At 38.2% G+C, this 20,023-nt stretch overlaps 1 protein-coding gene across 3 annotated transcripts in view; it reads right to left on the reverse strand.

The window, feature by feature from the left end:
* The window catches only part of LOC122553574 (uncharacterized), a 102,640-nt gene that overhangs the window by 36,810 nt on the left and 45,807 nt on the right, over window positions 1-20,023 (reverse strand). For all 3 annotated transcript variants that reach the window (XM_087989841.1, XM_087989840.1, XM_087989839.1), the window contains exons 2-6: window positions 17,557-17,609; window positions 17,001-17,105; window positions 9,180-9,287; window positions 8,902-9,058; window positions 3,228-3,397 (exon numbers count right to left, since the gene is read on the reverse strand). In XM_087989841.1, coding sequence (XP_087845967.1) covers window positions 3,228-3,397; window positions 8,902-9,058; window positions 9,180-9,194 — 342 coding nt within the window. In that variant the 5' untranslated portion in view covers window positions 9,195-9,287; window positions 17,001-17,105; window positions 17,557-17,609. The remainder of the gene's footprint in view (window positions 1-3,227; window positions 3,398-8,901; window positions 9,059-9,179; window positions 9,288-17,000; window positions 17,106-17,556; window positions 17,610-20,023) is intronic.

Raw genomic sequence — 20,023 nt, forward strand, 5'->3', positions numbered from 1 at the left:
GTGTAATGTATCCAGATTTGCTGACAGTACAAAAAAGAAGGAAGGGCATGTCATGATGAAGACATAAGCAAGGAGACACTTCCGAACACTTGCGTTTATGAACGAAATCCCATATTACAATTAATTTTAAGGATCCAACATGCAAAGATTCACTCATACAAATGAGTATATTATACAGTACTGTATTGTGTTCTGATTTGCATACAAACTGACTTATGAATGAAATCAGCAAAGGAATGCATTTGTGACCTAGGGACTGCCTGTAGGACAAGGTTTAGTGAATGGCAACAAGTTGCTAGATGGTGTTTAATGTAGGAAAATGTGAGGTCAACTCTTTGGTAAGTATTACCAAAAGGCAGAGTATTATTTAAATAGAGAAAGACTTCAAAAAGAAGTGTTCTTGTGCATGAAACACAAAAGGTTAGCATGCAGGTGCAGCAGATTTAAGACGACAAATGGAATTGGCTGTTAGGCGGTTGGAATTAAAAAAAAAAGGAAGATCTTGTTACAACAGTACAGGGTATTGGTGAGGCCACTCCTGGAGTATTGTGTACAGTTTTGGTCTTGTATTTACAAAAGGGTATAAAAAAGTGCAGTTAAAAAGCGATTCACCCATTGTTTCCTGGTATGACACGGTTGACTTATCAAGAGCAGCTTAACAGGTTAGACCTTTATTAATTACAATTCAAAAAAAAAGGGGCAATCTTAATGAAGTACACAAGATTCTGGAGCAGCTTAATAGGATGGACAATGGGATGATGTTTCCATTAGTGGGGGAAAGTCAAACAGCGGACATAGTTACAAAAGAAGGGATACTCATTTAAAACTGAGATGCGAATGAATTTCTTCTTCCAGAGATGGGTGGCACGGTGGCACGGTGGCTCAGTGGTTAGCACTGCAGCCTCACAGCACCAGGGACCCGGGTTCGATTCCAGCCTTGGACGATTATCTGTGTGGAGTTTATACATTCTCCCAGTGACTGCATAGGTTTCCTCCCACAATACAAAGATTTGCAGGCTAGGTGAGTTGGCCATGCTAAATTGCCTATAGTGTTCAGGATGTGTAGGTTAGGTGCATAAGTCAGGAGTAAATGTAGAGTAATAGGGTATGGGTCTGGGTGGGTTACTCTTCGGAGGGTTGGTGTGGACTTGTTGATCAGAAGAGCCTATTTCCACACTGTAGGGATTCCATGAGATATTGAAAGCCTGGAATTGTCAAATAGTTGTGGAGGCTAGATTACTGAAGATACTTAAAGAGGAGATATTTAGAATTTTAAAATATCAGGTAGTTGCCAACTATGCTGAGCTGGAATGAAGGAGGAATTGAGGCCTTCAGCAGATCAGCCATCATCTTGTTGAATGACAGGGACAGTTTGAGGGGCCAAATGGCTTGCTCCTGCTCCTATTTCTTATGTACTAACAAGACGAGCAAAGCCTGATAAGAGGAGAAATCTGTGAAGAGTAAGGAGGAACAGAGTTCTTCACAGAAGGCTGTGCCACCATATGTTCTCAAGCTTCATTTAATCCTATGGAAATGCATGAGCTGAATCTGATTCAACAAGGAGCTTACTTGTATCACCTCCTTCAATACAACATGAGGCCTCACACAATGGCAAGGATGGGTCTGCCAGCATTTGTAAGGTTACAGTGGGGTTGAATTTCAAAATATCTGGACTTATCATGTGGGGGGGGGGGGGGGGGAGATGACATAACCAACCTCTGCCCATATACCATCCAAGGATGCTTCCAGAATGTGATGAAAATGGGCTATATTAGGAGTGGTACATATATCAGGACCTGAGGAATCCAGCCATTGCTAAATAAGCTGCATGGATAAAGCTACCTTCATTTTGAAGCAGTCTGCTATTCCTGCAGTCTTTGTAACTCCACAGAGAACCACAGCATGGCTAATTGGACACAAAACATATCAGTGCAGATGACCACTGATTTCCCTCTGCCCATGCACGGGAATTGCCTATAATGAGAACTATAGAGTGATCAGAACCATCATGGAGGAGACTGTTGGCACGCTGGAGAAACACTTCTCGTACCTGGTTCAATCACACAGAGCCCACAAGTACACATTAAAATATGTTGAACTCAGCGGCAGTCTGCTGCAATCTCCATACGTCATCACAATGCTACAGAATTCTGATGAAGAGCTTATGCTCAAAACGTTGACTCTCCTGGTCCTCGGCTGCTGCCTGACTGGCTGTGCTTTTCCAGCACTACACGTTTTGACTCTGATCTCCAGCATATGCAGTCCTCACTTTCTCCACAGAATTCTCAGTCAAGTATCTGAATGCCAGCTCATGAGGAGACAGAGGAAGAGTTGAGGCAGAGCATAGTACTACTGACTTTGTCATCTTCCGACTCGCCGATAAGTCCACAAAGCTATTGAATTTCTCCCCAAGTATAGCCCCGTTGAATAATGGAAATAGATGATGTCATAACACATTAAAGGGAAAAATGTACTAGAGAGTATATGAAATAAGTATTGCAGGCATTCAAACTAAATTTGCTTCAGCAAAAATGAACTTTATAGAGATGAGACCAGATTAAGTGGTTTTAGGTGCCTTTATAAAATTGACCAGCCTACTAACAGATGTCACATGTTCAATTCTCTACTCTCCTAGAGCGGCCTGGCATATAATGTACAATTTTGGCAATTAAAAGCCTGAATCATATAAACTACCTTTGTTCATTCAGTATATCATCTTTGAAGAGTTCCCTATTCTAGAATGTGCATGTGAGAAAGAGATTTAAAATATATGGCTGTGATTTTATTTTTTTTTAAATATCAAAGCAGGCTAGATAAACTGAATAGGCTACCAATGTTCCAATGATCTTATGTGATAAATGTCAAGATCTGTCTGAAAACAGTAACCAGTGAAATATTACAGAGAATTATTCCTCTAAAGAGATTTCAACAATTATCATCTTCTGGAAGCTGAACTTAAAAGTACATTTATCCTCTAGTGAACTAAAATAAAGACAAATAACAAACTTTATTTTAGGAGTGAGTGGAATTTAAATGGTAATCTTTCTCTCACTGTGAATGTGCCCCCTTAGTGTCCTCTTACTGTATGAGGCAGAAACAACATTATAATTCATAATAAGAACTGCCAACAGAATATACTTAATTATGTATTTTTAAGTAATTTCTAAGGAAATGACATTAACAGTAGAAGCAGTGAACAACTGATATTTAACAGAAAATAGACCCACCACGATAGGTTTACTTCCTTTTACTTCAACTGCCTCTGATCCTAGTGTATTAGATATTGTTCGTTTCAGGCAGTATTTCATTTTGTATGGTTCTGAGTACTGCAAAATCTTGAGTGCGTCCTCATATTTGACATTATCAAAATAAATTGTAGCACTGATAAGTTGGTCACCTGATGAAAACAAAATCATACACAAGTTTAAATAGTGATCAGACCTCAAATGATTTTAAGTCTTTTCACTTTATTTGGCAAACTTACTTAATTAAGGTGCTATATGGAACAGTAAGTCCTGCTGCATTTGGCACAACCAGAATGAAAACATACCTTTCATGAAAAGCAAGAATAGGGACTATTGTATTTGGGTCTGAAAGAGTGAATACAGAGGAGAGCCTTGCACACCACCCATAATGATGATGTCATTTGGACATGTGGATATACGGCTTGGGAGTAAGAGTTAATACCTGATCCTCTTTGTAATCTCTTTAACAATATCTATCACATCAGTATAATCTGTGCGATGTATATTTTATTTATGTTGTTTATTTTTGATCATTGAATTTTTAATTTTGAACTAGCATAGAATGTGGATTTTCCCAAATTCCCTGCTTGAAAGGCTATAATGATTAACTTGTGACTATTTCTGAACACCCAGTAATTTCTTTTAATATATAGCCTGATAGAAAGACTTCCTCGAGAGTATTGGAAATTTGTTGACATTGAGAGAATTTATGAGTGAACCGAGTAAACAGTTACATTTTCAGAAAGAAGATTCTAGAATTGTTTTAGACTTAGGGGTAACACCCATAGCTTGAAGAAAAAGGCTTTTTTAAATTTCAGTATGAGATGCTATGCAGGATTCTTAGTGTAGTTTGGATATATAAAGCAATTTCTCCTGAGCGAGGCAGAAGTTAGTTTAGAATTTTTAACCTAGATTAAGGAGCTTAGTTTGAAAATCCCAGAACAGAAATATTTGGTTAAAACCTTGAAGGGGTTATGTGAAGCTTAGAATGTTTAAGCTCAATTACATGATGAATCAAGAAGAGGCTATCAGATTCACATGATTAGGAATTGAAGCCACAGCTAAGTCAAGCATTATGTGGAACTGAAAAGAACACCTCTCCCGTGTTTGTGAGCTACAATTAGATACCATGGGGACTAATGGGCATATATTTTTACTGTGTGTTTCAAAATGTTTAAACGTGTTACATTTCAGTGTTTTGGTTAATTCTAGCTTAATTTCTTTCTGCATAACAAACTTCTTTTTTTGTTAAAACTAAGTCTGCAATATCACATGCTTGTATTTCAGTCAGAGATGACCTTGTTAAAAAAGGAAAAAACAAATAAAACAAAATGTCATCTATCAAATTTAATTTTAGTCTGGGATCGCACTTCTCCAGTAATAACATCAACTGTCATAATAACACCTGTATCTCAGTTGCTACCATGCAATCAACTACTCCTTGTTCAACATAAGAATTGCTTGTAGTTAGGCCAATACTAGATCTACTATTCTGGACTAAATACCCATTAAAAGAGGATTATGGCAGCAAACTTACCACATGATGAGATATAGACATAGTTTAGTTGCACGTAGAACAGCAACCTGTGAACATGGTCTTGTTTCTATAGGTAATGGAAATGTTTAAGTCTCTTGCCTATATATTAGCTTGGCCTCTTACTCAAAGGATAGTCAATTCAGGCCAATACCATGGTTTGAACACATAATTTAAGCAGTACAGTATGGAGGGGCATACTGCATTGTCAGATGCGTGATCTTTTGGATTAGACATTTAGCTGAACTAGCATGAGAAGATGCTGGTGGAAGTCTTTCTGAAGAAGGGCTCATGCCCAAAACATCGATTCTCCGGCTCCTTGGATGCTGCCTGACCTGCTGCGCTTTTCCAGCAACACATTTTCAGCTCTGATCTCCAGCATCTGCAGTCCTCACTTTCTCCTCGAAGAGTGTGGCCAATGCCAGGACACTGAATAAATTTGAGGGGATAGACAGATAGATAGGTTTTAACTAGTCATGGGTTAAAGGGTTCTGGGAAGTGGACAGTTATGTGGAGTTAAGGCCAAGATAAAATCAGCCATGTTAGTATTAAATGGTGGAGCAGTCTCAAGGGCTCACTTGCTTACTCCTGCTCTTAGTTCTTATGTTTGTATGTTCTTATTGCCTATTCTCAGCTAGCATGAGAAGGTGCTGGTGGACTTTCTTTTTTTACAGCTGAGTAATTGTTATGTCACTCATCGGGTAGTTAAGATTGACAAGGTTGAAGTTGGACAGGAGCCATATAAAAGCATGGTCAGGTAAGCCAGGATGTAAAGATTTCCTTATCGTAAAGGACATAATGAACCAACAGTATCACTTTTGCTGTCAATATCTATTAAGATTAAGGCTGTTTTTTTCTTTAGGCTGAACTAAAATTCTCAAATGGCTATTCTGAAATTTCATGTTCTCTAACTATTAGTTCAGGATTTCTAGTTCAGTCAAATAACCATGACTCAGTGTCATTTACATATCTACAAAGATTGCATGTGAAAAGCTGTTCGTTGGAGGCAAAACAACTGAGAATACAAGATATAATAAATTGCATTCCCTCCACAAATGCAAATAGAATGAATAAACATAGTTATAACTGAAGAGAAGAAGATTTAATTTTACACTTTGTAAATCATAATTCAGGTACTTTTATAAATAAAAACATTGTCAGAAAACTTATGGCATAAATGGAGTGTTATTGAAGAAAGTTTACCAAGTGTAATATTGCTCTAACAGAGTCTGTTTTTTTCTGGTGTTAATGTTCAAAGAGATCTTTGATCTTCAGTGAGTTTTTTTTTATGTGAATTGAAATTAATTTGCTTAATATAAATAATTGATAAAATGAACTTATTTACTCTTTCATAAAGATTTGTATAAGTGCAATCAATATGCTTAGAGATTGCTATGGAATCAAATTGTGGCTCAGATATGATTAGTGGTAAAGTGGTGGCCTCAAAGAAAACTACCTACAAATATCTAATGATCTCTGTAACACAGATTTCTCTTTTCTCATATTAGTTTGAATTTGTTGCCATGTTAAGAAGATCTCCAGAGGTCCAGAAACAATGCTGTCATTCAGTAGAGCAAGCAACCAATCATATTAACATATTCTTATTGTCAGCAAACCAAGATATAAAATGTACTCATTATTCTGAATTATCTTGTATAACATAAAATGGCTGTTTGGTATGCACACATTAGAAGTAGAAATACCATAAACATTTTTAAAATTGTGTCAAAAATGCAAATATTTTTCAGGGTGCAGAATGTTTACCTTATACATACATGAAATTAATGTTCATGGACCTAAGTGAATCTTCAGCATCAGTTATAAAATTAAAACCCAATTACATTTAATTAGGAATGTATAATTCTTGAAGAATGTTGTAATTATGAGTACGAAAAGGAAAGTTCATGTCAGTTAAGTAATTTCTAGAGGGTTACAATGAGGGTAGAGTGCAATAAATTACCTTATGGAGAACTCCTGATAGTAATTTCCAGATTGCCACAGTTAACTGTGCATGTATGAAACAGAGAAATATAGAAACTAGAAGCAGGAGTAGGGCATTCAACCCTTCAACCCTGCTCCACTGTTCAAGGCTGATCCTCTACCTCAAACACCTTATTTCCACTTTCTCTCCATACTCCTTGAAGCCTTTAATATTTAAAAATGTATCAATTTCTTTCTTAAATACGCTCAGTGACTCAACCTTCACAGCCTCCTTTGGTAGTAAGTTCCATAGATTGACCTAACTCTGGGTGAATAAATGTTTCTGTAACTTAGTCCGAAATGGCCTTCTCTGTATACCGAGACTGTGACTCTTGGTTCTAGACAACCCAATGAGGGAAGCATCCTCCCTGCATCTAGTCTGTCTAGCCCTGGTAGAATTAAGCATAGATTTCAGAAATTGTTGTCAGTTTCAAAGAACTAGTGATTATAAATGTTTTTCCATATTGTTACTACCACATGGTCAAGACCTCAACCTTGTTTTCAATAATACTTGTATTAATGTATTATTTCTATATAACTTAGCTGTTATTAAACTGACATTAAGTGATATTCATTGCATTACAAATATTTGCCTTTTCTTTTGCCAATGTGACACCAGTTGTTCTGTGCAAATATGCTGATATGCACAAGTAAGCTCATTTTTCATACTTAGACTGTGTAGAACTGCATCTTGAGGGATAAGAATTATTCCATGTACAGAAAGCAATCTATTGGATTCAACATAGCTGCATAACATGCTTTCAGATTCTCTTCAAAATGATAGATATCATCATACAAATCAAAGTATTACAGACTAAAGTCAGGAATAACTTTGTTGTAATATTTTATGAAGCTCTAATAATTGTATTATGTTTTAATAATAATGTTATATTTCCTGTCAGCCATACACTAGAAAATTCAGACCTAATGAAACTTCTGGGATTTTTCATAGTAAAATACTGCAGATTCTGCATTATCCCTTAAAGTATTCAATTAAATTCTTTCTTCTGTTTTTCAGCAGAGATATTAATCTGCTTAAAATTAAAAAAAAACAATGAAATATAGATGAGTTAGTTAAATGGAATGATTGGTAATTATATGAGAAGATGGACAGTATGTTTGATTAGATTAGATTATTAGATTACTTACAGTGTGGAAACAGGCCCTTCGGCCCAACAAGTCCACACCGACCCGCAACCCACCCAGACCCATTCTCCTACATTTACCCCTTCACCTAACACTACGGGCAATTTAGCATGGCCAATTCACCTAATCTGCATATTTTTGGACTGTGGGAGGAAACCGGAGCACCCGGAGGAAACCCACGCAGACACGGGGAGAATGTGCAAACTCCACACAGAGAGTCGCCTGAGGCAGGAATTGAACCTGGGTCTCTGGCGCTGTGAGGCAGCAGTGCTAACCACTGTGCCACCGTGTCAACCACCACGATTGGATGATGTTGTCTTGTTAATTATTTTTCTACAGATGATAAGTTATGCCTGGTCTGAAAAATGTCAACCCAATGCATTAGTGACTTACTTATTCATATTTCTAGGCTAATAATCTGTCAATTCCACTGAATAACAGAATATGGTCATTTAGTACTTTCTTCTCTTTTGTCATGTCCTTCCTTAAAAATGATTGCTTTTAAAGATGAAACAAATTTTCTCAGGGTTCTCCTGATTACTATCAGTAGAAGATTGGTGAAAGCCCCATTTAGATGTGTATCAGGTACCAGCTAACTCTCTTTGTGAATCAGGAACACCCCAGAGGATATTCCCAGCAGTTTCACTAAGTTTCTAAAATGCATGCTGGCCTCCAAGGTGCTTGCTGCACAAATCAAAGTATTTGAACATCAGGACATAGCTGGATTCTATCCAGCAGAGATCACCAAGTTGTGACAGTTAAAGCAAAAGGAACACTGATTGATTTAGCTCTTGTCTGGCTCAGGGGAAATTGAGGTCAATTTTTGTTGTTTCAAGCAGTGCTCCAGCTGTGATCAGCTGAATCAGTGGATATTAAGTATTAAACCAGGAATCTACACAGTCTATAGGCCTCTTTTTAGCAAGTTAGGTAACCACTTTAATTCTTCTGGGTTTAAACTTTCACGTAATATTCAGTGACTATCTGGATATGCTTTACCTTCTCTCATTCGTAGCTGTTTTGCAGCAGGAGAATCCTTCAGAACATGTTTGATGAATATGCCATCTTTTTCTCCACTTTTAACACTGAAACCAGTTGCACCTACTTCAGCCTCTGTGTTCACAAATACTTCCACAACATCCTTTTCCTTTTCTTCCTGTAAAGAAATAAGAAGAAAATGCAAATAAGGCAGCAGGTAGTTTTAATATTATTTTGTTCTATTTGTCTCCAAATTATGAACAATTTTTTAAATCCCATAAGTAGCAAAAAAAACCTACCACTTTGTGACTCATCTTTGCAGATAATTGTTTCTTAGACAAAATTTCTAACTCCTTTTTCTGGTCTGTGATGTCGCCAAGTTCTTCATGTGGTAGCTGCCCCAGTAGCTGCATACGAAAGTTCAGAAATTGGTTGAAATGAGTGCGAATCTTCAAGGTTCTGATCACAAAATGTAATACTTGCATTGAAGTAAATCTGTGTTAAACAATCCTGTAGCTGGGTTTGAGGCAGATAATTGAAGCTAGACCTTTCTGTCAGCACTATCAGAACAAGTGGCAGCTTTATTCCACTGGGAGTGATACCTCATTGGCGTCCTAAATATAGAATGGGACCTTAGTTGCAAATTGTGTGGGCTGACCTCTTCTGACCTCTTCTGATGAGAGTGCTGCTTCTCTGTTTCTCAGCCTGTTTTAAATTGTCAAACATCAGTGGGACTAGGGTTATACATGCACATCATCGTCTTAAACCCAGTACCTCCAAATACCCCTTTGAAAACATGAACAAAAATCATCTGCCATGATTTTGTGCAATTTTGCCCAGTGCATTGTGAATTTAAATTCCTATATTTCTGTGAAAAATGTAAATCGCTGGATTCTACCTCTACAGTGTTTGACCTCACCTTTTAAAAAAGTACATAGAAAGATGGTAGAACATATATACCCAACAGAATAGGCATTTAGTATTTTGGAGTGTGAGGAGCAAAACTAATGTAGTCTGTGGATTTTGGACACATTCATGAGTGAGCAGGATGCTGGTATTTGGCAGGGGTTAGTTGTGAAATTTAGCCAAGAGGGATTAGCAATATTGGGCACAAAGTCCTACAAGTCAGGTCTAACTACACCCGGTCCTGGAGTATGGAAATACTGCAGAAAGGACTTTTGGCTGAACAGGAAGTTATAATGTAGATATTAGCTGTCCTTGTGACTTAGTTATGATGGTGAATCCTAGATTCCCGTAGCCCCAGCTGAAGGATACCAGCAAGTAGCAGCATTGTGTGAGTCAAATGCCAATATTGCTCAGTATTGTGAGAGCATCTGAGTTTGATAATTCTGGAGAACATCCTGGGATCTGTAAACTTCGGAGTCAATGGTCCTAGAGGTTGGAAGTGCTAAAAATTAATAGAATCATAGAATCATTGACTGATTACAGTCTAGAAGGTGGCCCATCATAGCCCATTATGTTTATGCTGGCTCTCTGCAGCCTCAATTCATTAAGTCCCATTCTCTGTGGTCCTTTAAAGTTTCTCTAATAAATTGTCATTTGAAAGTCCTGATTGCAACTGACTCCACCACATTCTTTACAAAGTGCATTGAAGATTCTAACCCCAGGCAGGATGTCAAAGTATCTCTCAGGTAGGGAAAGAGTTAAAACAGGGATGAAGTGAGGACTGCAGATACTAGATATTAGAGTCGAGAGTGTGATGCTGGAAAAGCATGCAGGTCAGGTAGCATCTGGGGAGCAGGAGAATCAATGATTCAGGTATAAGCCCTTCATCAGGAATGAAGCTTATGGGTTGGGTGGCAGAGAGAAAAATGGGAGGGGGTTGGGGCTGGGGGGAAGGTAGCTGAGAATGCAATAGGCAGATGAAAGTGGGGGAAAAGGTGATAGGTCAGAGAGGAAGGTGGAGTGGATAGGTGGGAAAGACGATGGACAGGTCAAGAAGGCAATTTACATGTGAAAGAACTGAAACCAACATGTTCATTCTAAAACATGAGAGACTTAACAAACAATCCAGGTCTTTTTCAATATATAATTTCAGTTTCATCACAATGTAAGCTTTTTGCTATAAATTCTGTGTCTTATGATCTTATTCTCCACAACCACCTGATGAAGGGGCAGCGTTCCGAAAGCTAGTGCTTCCAAATAAACCTATTGGTCTGTAACCTGGTATTGTGTGATTTTTAACTTTGTACATCCATTAACATTTTACAACTGTAACTTTTGAAGTGTAGTCACTGTCTTGATGTTAGTCAATTTTAGTAGGTTCACATAAGAAACAAACAGCTGAGTGTCCATATAATTTGTTCTGTTAGGGACGATGGTTGGTCAGGACACCAAGAGTTAAATGATCTTTTACAACCATCTGAATCAGGAACAGGTTTTGAAAAGCAGGAGACCCTGAATATTGTATTGAAAAGTCACAGCAGATTACACTACATTCTGCTACAGAACCCATAAATGTTTGATTTCCAGTTGGAAGTGCTGCTAACTGATGCATGTGTTCACACTTGAGACGCAATCAAAACTGAAGCTAAATATTTTTTTCCTATGTTTTACAATTTTCTTGCTACTTTGCTTAGCTTCTTGAGAAAATAGAAAGAGGAAAAGACAAACAAATTGTAGTGCAGAGCTGGGTGTGATCTAGAACAGGTGAGGTTGTTGAGTGCAATTAGCCTGAAGCATTTTCTGACATTTTGCAAAGGTTACATCAAGTATAATTACATAGAATAAAATGAACTCAACAGGTGGTTGCAGCTTTTACATTTTAATCTTTCAGAGCAATTCTAGATACTGATCATAGTTTTATTGTGAAAAGTCAAAAGGAGATAGTATTTTTGCATTTTTTTTTGTTGGACATGAATTACAACCTACCCATCAACATTGATTTTGATCAAGCAACACACCCAGACCTACACCCCATCCCATCCCCATAACCCCACATGGAGTTTAACCATGGCAAACCTACCAACACTGCACATCCCTGGACACCACAGGGCAATTGTTAACATGGCCAATCCACCTAACCTGGCACACCTTTGGAGGAAACTGGAGGACCCAGAGGAAGCACCGAAGACTGGAATTGAACCTGGTCCTTGGCGCTCCAGAGAAGATGTTAGATGCTCATCTGAATTACAGCTCTTAAGAGAGTGAAAACAGGACCACTAAGGTGATAGCATAGTCAGATCTAAATCCAAAGAAGCTGATTGTTACAAGACAGTTAGTTATCTTTTAATTCAAGATAATCTGGAGTCATTCAGAGAGGGTGATTTAATCTCATACAAATATACCATGAGACAAGCCCACGTGAACTATTTGTTATGGAAACAGAAACTCAAATCAATGTTTATTAAAAGTGATATGTGAGTTTTAACACATTAACACAACAGAGGCAGCTGGAATCTTGTTGAGGGGTTGGGGGTCTCACCTGTTGACTGAAGAGCTGGAGAGACACCCAAGATGCCACTGGAAAGGCCCTCCAAACCACAGGTCAGTCAACCAGTGTGAGGCTAACGGAGGGTCTCCCACTGGACTTAAGACCCAGGGGGTCAGGGTTTTGTCTACTCGGAGCTGGAAGCTGATCAAGTGTAGTAGCTCTTGTTTTAAGAAAATACAGCTGCCAGTAAGTTTGAAAGCACACTGTAGTTACCATGCCCTCAGCTGTTTGTCCCTTTGTGGATTCTGTACTCCCTTGGTTGCTTATTGTCTGCACTTATGTTCTTGTAGGCTGCACTGGCTTATTAGACTGTGACTCTTCTGAGTTCCAAGCATCCCTAATTTGTCTTATAAGAGATTTAAGCCGTCTCACAACTTCTGTACTGTAAACTCCTTATTTGCACTTTGACAGTGCAGTATTGAATGCTGCTCTCTCGTACAGTGTTTCATTCCTGCTCCATTACATTCTTCTCTTTCACCTGCCCTCTTCTGCTCTTCTGAAGTCAGAGTTGTATCATCATCATCATCATTATCTATTTGCATTCTAATTAAAACAGCCCTTGTGCTCTGCAGCATAACAGGGCAGATCAGGTGGAACACTCCTTGCAGGCACAGGATTGTAGAGATACACAGGACACAGTAAAGTGGGAATGGATGAGGTTTCCAGGGTTGAAAGTGGTGTGTGCAGGGGTCGGTTCAAGGGCAGGGGTCTGGCTCTCAACACGCACCCCCTCTCTATTGTCCAGTCCCTCAATTGATGTCCAGTCTCTTTTTCTGAAGAAGACCTATTGGTTTGGAAGAGTTCTATACAGATGCTGACTGAGCTGCTGCATTTGTCTGGCACTTTCTGATTTTATTTCCCATTTCCAGTATCTGCAGTTATTTGTTTTTATCAAATTTTAAGCTGTACACATTTATTTTCCAATGTCTACCTTTGTTCCTAAACATGAAAGGCAGTAGTGGCACTTTACAGCCTTCCAGACTCAAGAATGAGTTCAACAATCTTAGATCATAATAAGCACTTTCACTTCATAGGATGACAGCTGTTGGTAACCATTCTGCTATTGCCATTTACACATCCAAGACCCACCTTTTGTTTCTTTATTTATCCCATTACATTCCTGTTCGGCCCTGCAGTCCTGTCTTCCTCTTTGCCATTTGACTAGAATTCTTTAGAAGTAGAATCCCTACAGTATGGAAACAGGCCCTTCAGCCCAACAATTCCACACCCGACCCTCCAAAGACTATCCCACCCAAACAATTATTCTACATTTATCTCTGATTAATGCACCTAACCAACATGTTCCTGAACACTACGGGCAATTTAGCATGGCCAATTCACCTAAACTGCACATCTTTGGATGGTGGAAGAAAACAGGAGCACCCGGAGAAAACCCATGCAGACACGGGGAGAATGTGCAAACTCCACACAGACAGTCACCCGAGGCTGAAATCAAACCTGGTCTCTGGTGCTGTGAGGCTACAATGCTAACCACTGAGCCACCGTGCTGCCCGTAATTGGTTGAAATAAAAAAATTAATGGATGAAAGAATCAGTTGAATCCTAAGGGGAGGCAGGCAGTGACTTAAGGTGAAATATTTTCTGTATTCTAGAAACTTTGAACAACAGTTTGAAGTCTTGTCACAGCAGGAACCTGCTGACATAAATATCAGGAGTTAGCATTTGTACTGCACTTTTAATTTAGCAAAATATCACATGATGCTTATCAGTAGTATCAATAAATGCAATTTTTGTCGCTGAGCAACATAAAGGTGTCAGGACAGATGATCACAAACTTGGTCAGAGAGGTAAGTTATAAGGTATTTTTGGAGGAGGGAGAACTTGGTCGGCATGGACGAGTTGGACCGAAGGGTCTGTTTCCGTACTGTATATAACTAACTTTCATCGTATTACAGAGCTTCCTTTTCGCACATTCCTCCCCTCTCCTTTCCCTGCCTCTGCACATTCTTAAAATCTACTGCATCTCATTGGCCAACATGTAAACTCTGTCCTTCTCCATAACTGCTGCCTCCACTGCTGCGTATTTCCACAATTTCTGTTGCTGTTGCAGTATATTGAAGTTACTGTCAATTAATGCAAAAAAGACAATATCATGAGACCACTTTCAGGAAAAATGATACTGCTGTGTGACAACTCATTACTTCACAAGGAGTACCTTTACAGATCTTTTGTGGATTATTTCAAATTTCTATGCCTCATGCTCAGAATTAAAAGCTTTCATATTTACGTGACAAAATCTAACAGAAATATGATGGGAATCTTCACCATGTTCAAACAGCGGATTTCCATCATATTTGTTTTGTCAGCAGTTGTACTCTACCAAATTTCTCTTTATTTTTCAATCTGTTTAGAATTCAGATGCATCCACATGCTACTTCGACAGATTTTTATTTCAGAATTACACAGAATTTGCAGCTCAGAAACAGGTTATTTGGCGCAGTTGACCCTGTTTCATTAAACCTGATGCACAAATGTTTCCTTCTGTCTCAGGTTCTTATCTGACATTCCCTTGACACTATTTACATTAATTGCAGTATGTGGTTGAAAGTTCCACATTCCAACCAATCTCTGGGTAAAACTATTTCGCCTGAACGTTTTATTGAAGTTGTTGTTGTCAATCTTATATTTATGACTCTAGTCATAAGTATGAAAACCTACAGCATTGGTCATTCAAAAACAGAGGTTCACTGCCCAGTTTTTGTGCTTACTTGTTAGAATGCCTCTTGCTGTCATTCACATTACCTACCCACGTTGCTTCTGTGTCTCACTTCAACTTTCTGTCTGCCAGGGTTGTAGTCAAGAACTCTTTCCTCTTTTTCATAATTAACTTTAACTGAAACTGCTGATGCAGCTCAGCTATTGTAAGTAATTTTATAATTATGTGTATAATTCTCTTAGGTTTTAACATTCAGCTGTGAAGTTCAGTCATCATCCTCACAGCCCCAGTTCTGGTTTCCTCACCTAAGGAACAGTGTGGTTATGAAAGACGGAGTGCAATGGAGGCTTATCAGGCTGGTTCTTGGGATGTTGGGCTGTCCTTTGAAAAGCAATTGAGAGCCTGAAAGGATGTGTACCAGACAGGTTCAGCCATTAAGTAAGTTGAAGACAGAGATGATAAAGATTATTTTAAGTGAATCTTTTTTATATTTTGCAATGGAATAGCAATAACTGATACAATCTTTGACATTACTCTGCCACTTGCCAGTTAGGAATTGCCTCAAGAGATATGGGCGTAGCACAAGATTATGACGGTGAATTAGATATCAACCATGATCTTTATTGGTGGAGCTGGTTCAAGGGGTTGAGTAGCCTCCTCCCACTTGTATGTTGCATTCCAGAGTACTGTATTTACACAGTCTAATTGTAGCAACCTGCTTGTACCATTGCTCCAGAGCTGGTAAATGTGCCAATAAAAGTAGCATTGATGCTGTTAAATATCCAGGTCCTCCTCTATTAGAACAATTGCATTCTGTTTTCAGAAAACTTTTAACTTTAATTCTACCTGTTTGATTAGCTTGAAAAACAAAATCAACTTGCATAAGATGTTGTTCGCTTCGGACTCCATAGATCCCAGAAAAATGATGGGCGGAACCCAGATACATAAGACTCGACAGATCTAATTGTTACCAGCAGAATAAGGGCTGAGGCTGTGAGTCTCACAAGATGGAAGTCCATACTCAACTAGACCATTTGAACTTAGTGCTGACCCCAACCAGATCCCATGTTAATTTACACAAGGGCTTAATCCTTGGTGTGAGATGGACAGATTGATGGAGTAGGCATTCGTACTTTGAAGGATGGTCAGCAACTTTTCTAAGTGTCATGATCTTAAGTTCTTAAATCTTCTGCTTTTTAAATATTAAAAGAGGAAGTTGACATTGAGATGGCAGCATGGGAAGGTGGGATGGGGAGAGTGGAGGTGGGGGTTGGTGGGGTGCGGTACATGGGGCCGTGAATGTTGATTAACGGTTTGAGAGGTGACGGGTGAAAGGTGTGTCCACATCTAAACACCTGCGACAATGTCCCAGAGGTCTGAGCTGAGCCTTCTCACCAGCCTGTCTCAGCACTTGCCCATCTCTATGTCTGTGTTGGATCTGCTTCAGGAATCAGCAAGTCAGAAATGATCCCAAGTCTCCCAGAGCAAATTAGTTCAAACAAGGATCCTTTGAAATGGAATGGGTCTGCCAAATCTGGAAATTTCTGGATATGAGCTAACACGTCTAAGGCAAAATTCATTGTTTTGAAGTGGACATCCCATGTATCCAAAAATGTGACTTCAGCACATTTAAAACCATGACTTCTCCTGCTCCTACTTACATTTCTTAGACTAAGGTAAACATGCATATCAGAAAAGGATAAGACCAAGTGGTCAAATTTAGTAGAATAGTAGTTTGAACAAAAGTGAGGGACTGAACTTCATTTTCAAATCAACAAACACAACAGTGCAGAATACTTTCAGGATTCACCTTTTGGGGTGGGGGTGGTTATGTCAAATTTCTTAATCTGCCATTCCGAGAAGGGAGTGGCATTCATACTCAGGGATTGTTAGTCAGACAATCTACAATTTTTCATCCAAGGCTGAATTACAGATCATCCTTGATTTTAGCTGTTTTGTTGTAATTTCCACTTCATACTTGTTTACGTACCCTCTTTCCTTTGTATTCCTCTGCTAATGAATAGTCATATACTGGTGAAGATCCCTGAGGCCTTGGTCTAACAGTTTCTACAAATTCTGTTGGCAGCTCACACACCTATGAGAGAATGAATTGCAAATAAAATCCATTCCTTTAAAACATTAGCTTATTCTCAAAATATTATATCAAAATTATAAAAGATTATTTTAAATGAATCTTTTCAATATTTTGCAATGGAGTAGCAATAACTGATACAATCATTGACATTACTCTGCCACTTGCTAGCTCAGCAGTTTGTATGAAGATCTAAGCATTGCTGGTACAACTTCAAATATTTATCAGACTAAAAGCTGAAAATAGCACAAAAAGCAACAGTATTTTGTGTAAGTGCATATTTGTTCAATGAATGTGATAAAACCAAATTAGAAATGTTTATTTAACTGATATTGCATTTAATAAATTCTGTTTTTTTTTAAGTTGTACTTTAAAACACCAGTGCATAATAAAATTAACGTAAAGAAGTATTTCACAAAATGACTTTACAGATTTTAAAAAATATATTACTTACAGAATCACGATCCCCAGGGTCTACCTCAGCCTCTTTTAAACACTGGACAGAACCTATAAAAGTGTTGAGATAAATGACACTTAGTAATTGAATAGCATACAGCAACAACTGCGCACATACTCCAGAGTTCTTGTTACATATGTTCTGATAACACATGCAAGCACTTCATTTAGTCCTGTTTCTAAAATGGTCACTGATTCCCACATCAGAAATCTAATAGACGAGAATAAGCATCGTATTTAGAACAATAAGATCAAATCTCTTCCTAACATCATACATTGAAAGATCTCTGATTGTTGAAAACTACTTCTAATTATTACAAAAGTAATTATTTTTGAACCTCACAACAAAAGGCTTAACTTCAGGATAATCATAAAATAATACATCAGCAGAGAAGCGATACATTTTATCATCAGAGATAAAGGGTGCACTTTGTTTTAACAGTATAATCAGTTTGCACAATCACACAGTTCAGCACAATAACACAAAAATGAATCTAAATCAATGAGTTGGGCTGTTCAAAACATAAACTGAAAAAACTGCAGATGCTGTAAATCGGAAAGAAAAACAGAAATTGCTGGAAAAGCTCAGCAGGTCTAGCAGCATCTGTGGAGAGAAATGTGAGTTAACATTTTGGGTTGAGTGCCTCTTCCTCAGAACACAGACCTGAAACATTAACTCTGATTGCTGGAAAAGCTCAGCAGGTCTAGCAGCATCTGTGGAGAGAAATGTGAGTTAACATTTTGGGTTGAGTGCCTCTTCCTCAGAACACAGACCTGAAACATTAACTCTGATTTCTCTCTACAGATACTACCAGACCTGCTGAGCTTTTTCCAGCAATTACTGTTTTTTTTGTTGAAAGCACGTATTTTACAAAAGTGAACAAGGCATGATTTTTGTTATAAAGCCTTTGTAAATGAGTCAATTGCTTTTATAATGCCCAGAGAGCAGAAAGAGAGAGAGAGATCCTTAACGTGTATTTTTTTAATTACTGTATTTTAAATTACTGTTCCTTTAATCAACTGTTGTCAACATGAGTATCATTATTCATATGATGCCAGCTGACTACAATTTCTGGAAAATTCAGATAAGTTGTAACCAGGGAAAAAAGCATGTATCATCCTCCTGGACTGTCACATTATATAGACATTACAGCCAAGCCAATACAATGAAACAATAGATGAGATATCCACACCAGCCAGTTCCTAACAAAGCAAAGCATTGAAATACATTATGTTGGAGATAATGCTACAAAATGCATGGTTATCTGGTACACAATGGATTTTAATGATACACCTCAAATCATCTCATTCACTAAAATGTCTCAATCTGAAATCCTAGTCATGTAAATAAATTTGAGGTCTCTAAAACAGTTTTAATTTTAGAACTTTGACTTATGTAATAATTTTGTTTGTTACAGCAGAACACATCACTTCAGGTCCAGACTTAGCTACCGCCTGCTACTGGCTTCAATCTCTCTCAAAGGTCTAATGTCTGGAGTCCTTTCCCTGTGAACTGAGCCAATTTCCTGTTTACAACTGCTGCACTCTCACCAGCAATTTGACAATATCTGACTCCTGCTGATTTCTACTTGACTGAAAGGACCACTTATTGAACACTGAATTATTAGACAGTCTAATTCACATGAACCAATACCAATATATTTGATATTGCCATTTGTGGTGTGTTACTCCTTTTCTTTCTGTCCCTTGGATACTTGTGAGCATGCGTTCTGAATCGTTTCCCTGGGTTTTGAATGTATGAGAAAACCCAACATTGTTTTAATTCAAAAGATATTGGGTCATGGGTCATCCTTAAATTGGACTTCAATAACATGGATGAGCAAACACACTACCTCTTGCTTTTTGAGAAAAGGAAAAGGAGAATAAAAAAATTAAAACCCACCCATAGTAAGGACAGATGAGGGGAACAGTAAAAATGCTTCAATTCACCTCTCCCTCCCATCCTTAACATTCCATTAAAGCATTCATAGAATATAGAACAGTACAGCATTGGAATGGGCCCTTCAGCCCACGATGTTGTGCTGAACATGACACCAAATTAAACTAATCTCTTCTGCCTGCACTTGGCCCATAACCCTCCATTCTTTGCATAAAAGCCCCTTAAATGCCCCCATCTTAGCTGCCTTCACCATCATCTGTACGCATTCCAGATTCCTACCACTCTGTGTAAAAACAAACTTGCCCCTCATATCTCTTTTGAACTTCCCCCTCACGCTAAATGCATGCCCCAATATTAGACATTTCAATTGTATGAAAAAAAGTTTGAAGTAAATTTTATTGCAAGGATGGTAAACAATGATTTAATCCTGCATATTTTGACATAGCTTTTACTCGATCAAATTGGCCATATTTTATAAATTGTGAGAACATATTGATACGTTTGTCAAACACATTTCATCATAGTTGCTTTATAATAACCTGGTGCAAACATTTGCACTTGGTAC

Source organism: Chiloscyllium plagiosum, unplaced genomic scaffold, assembly GCF_037043375.1.
Source record: "Chiloscyllium plagiosum isolate Xiang-an unplaced genomic scaffold, Cpla_swu_hap1 HiC_scaffold_8, whole genome shotgun sequence".
NCBI classification, from domain to species: Eukaryota; Metazoa; Chordata; class Chondrichthyes; order Orectolobiformes; family Hemiscylliidae; genus Chiloscyllium; species Chiloscyllium plagiosum.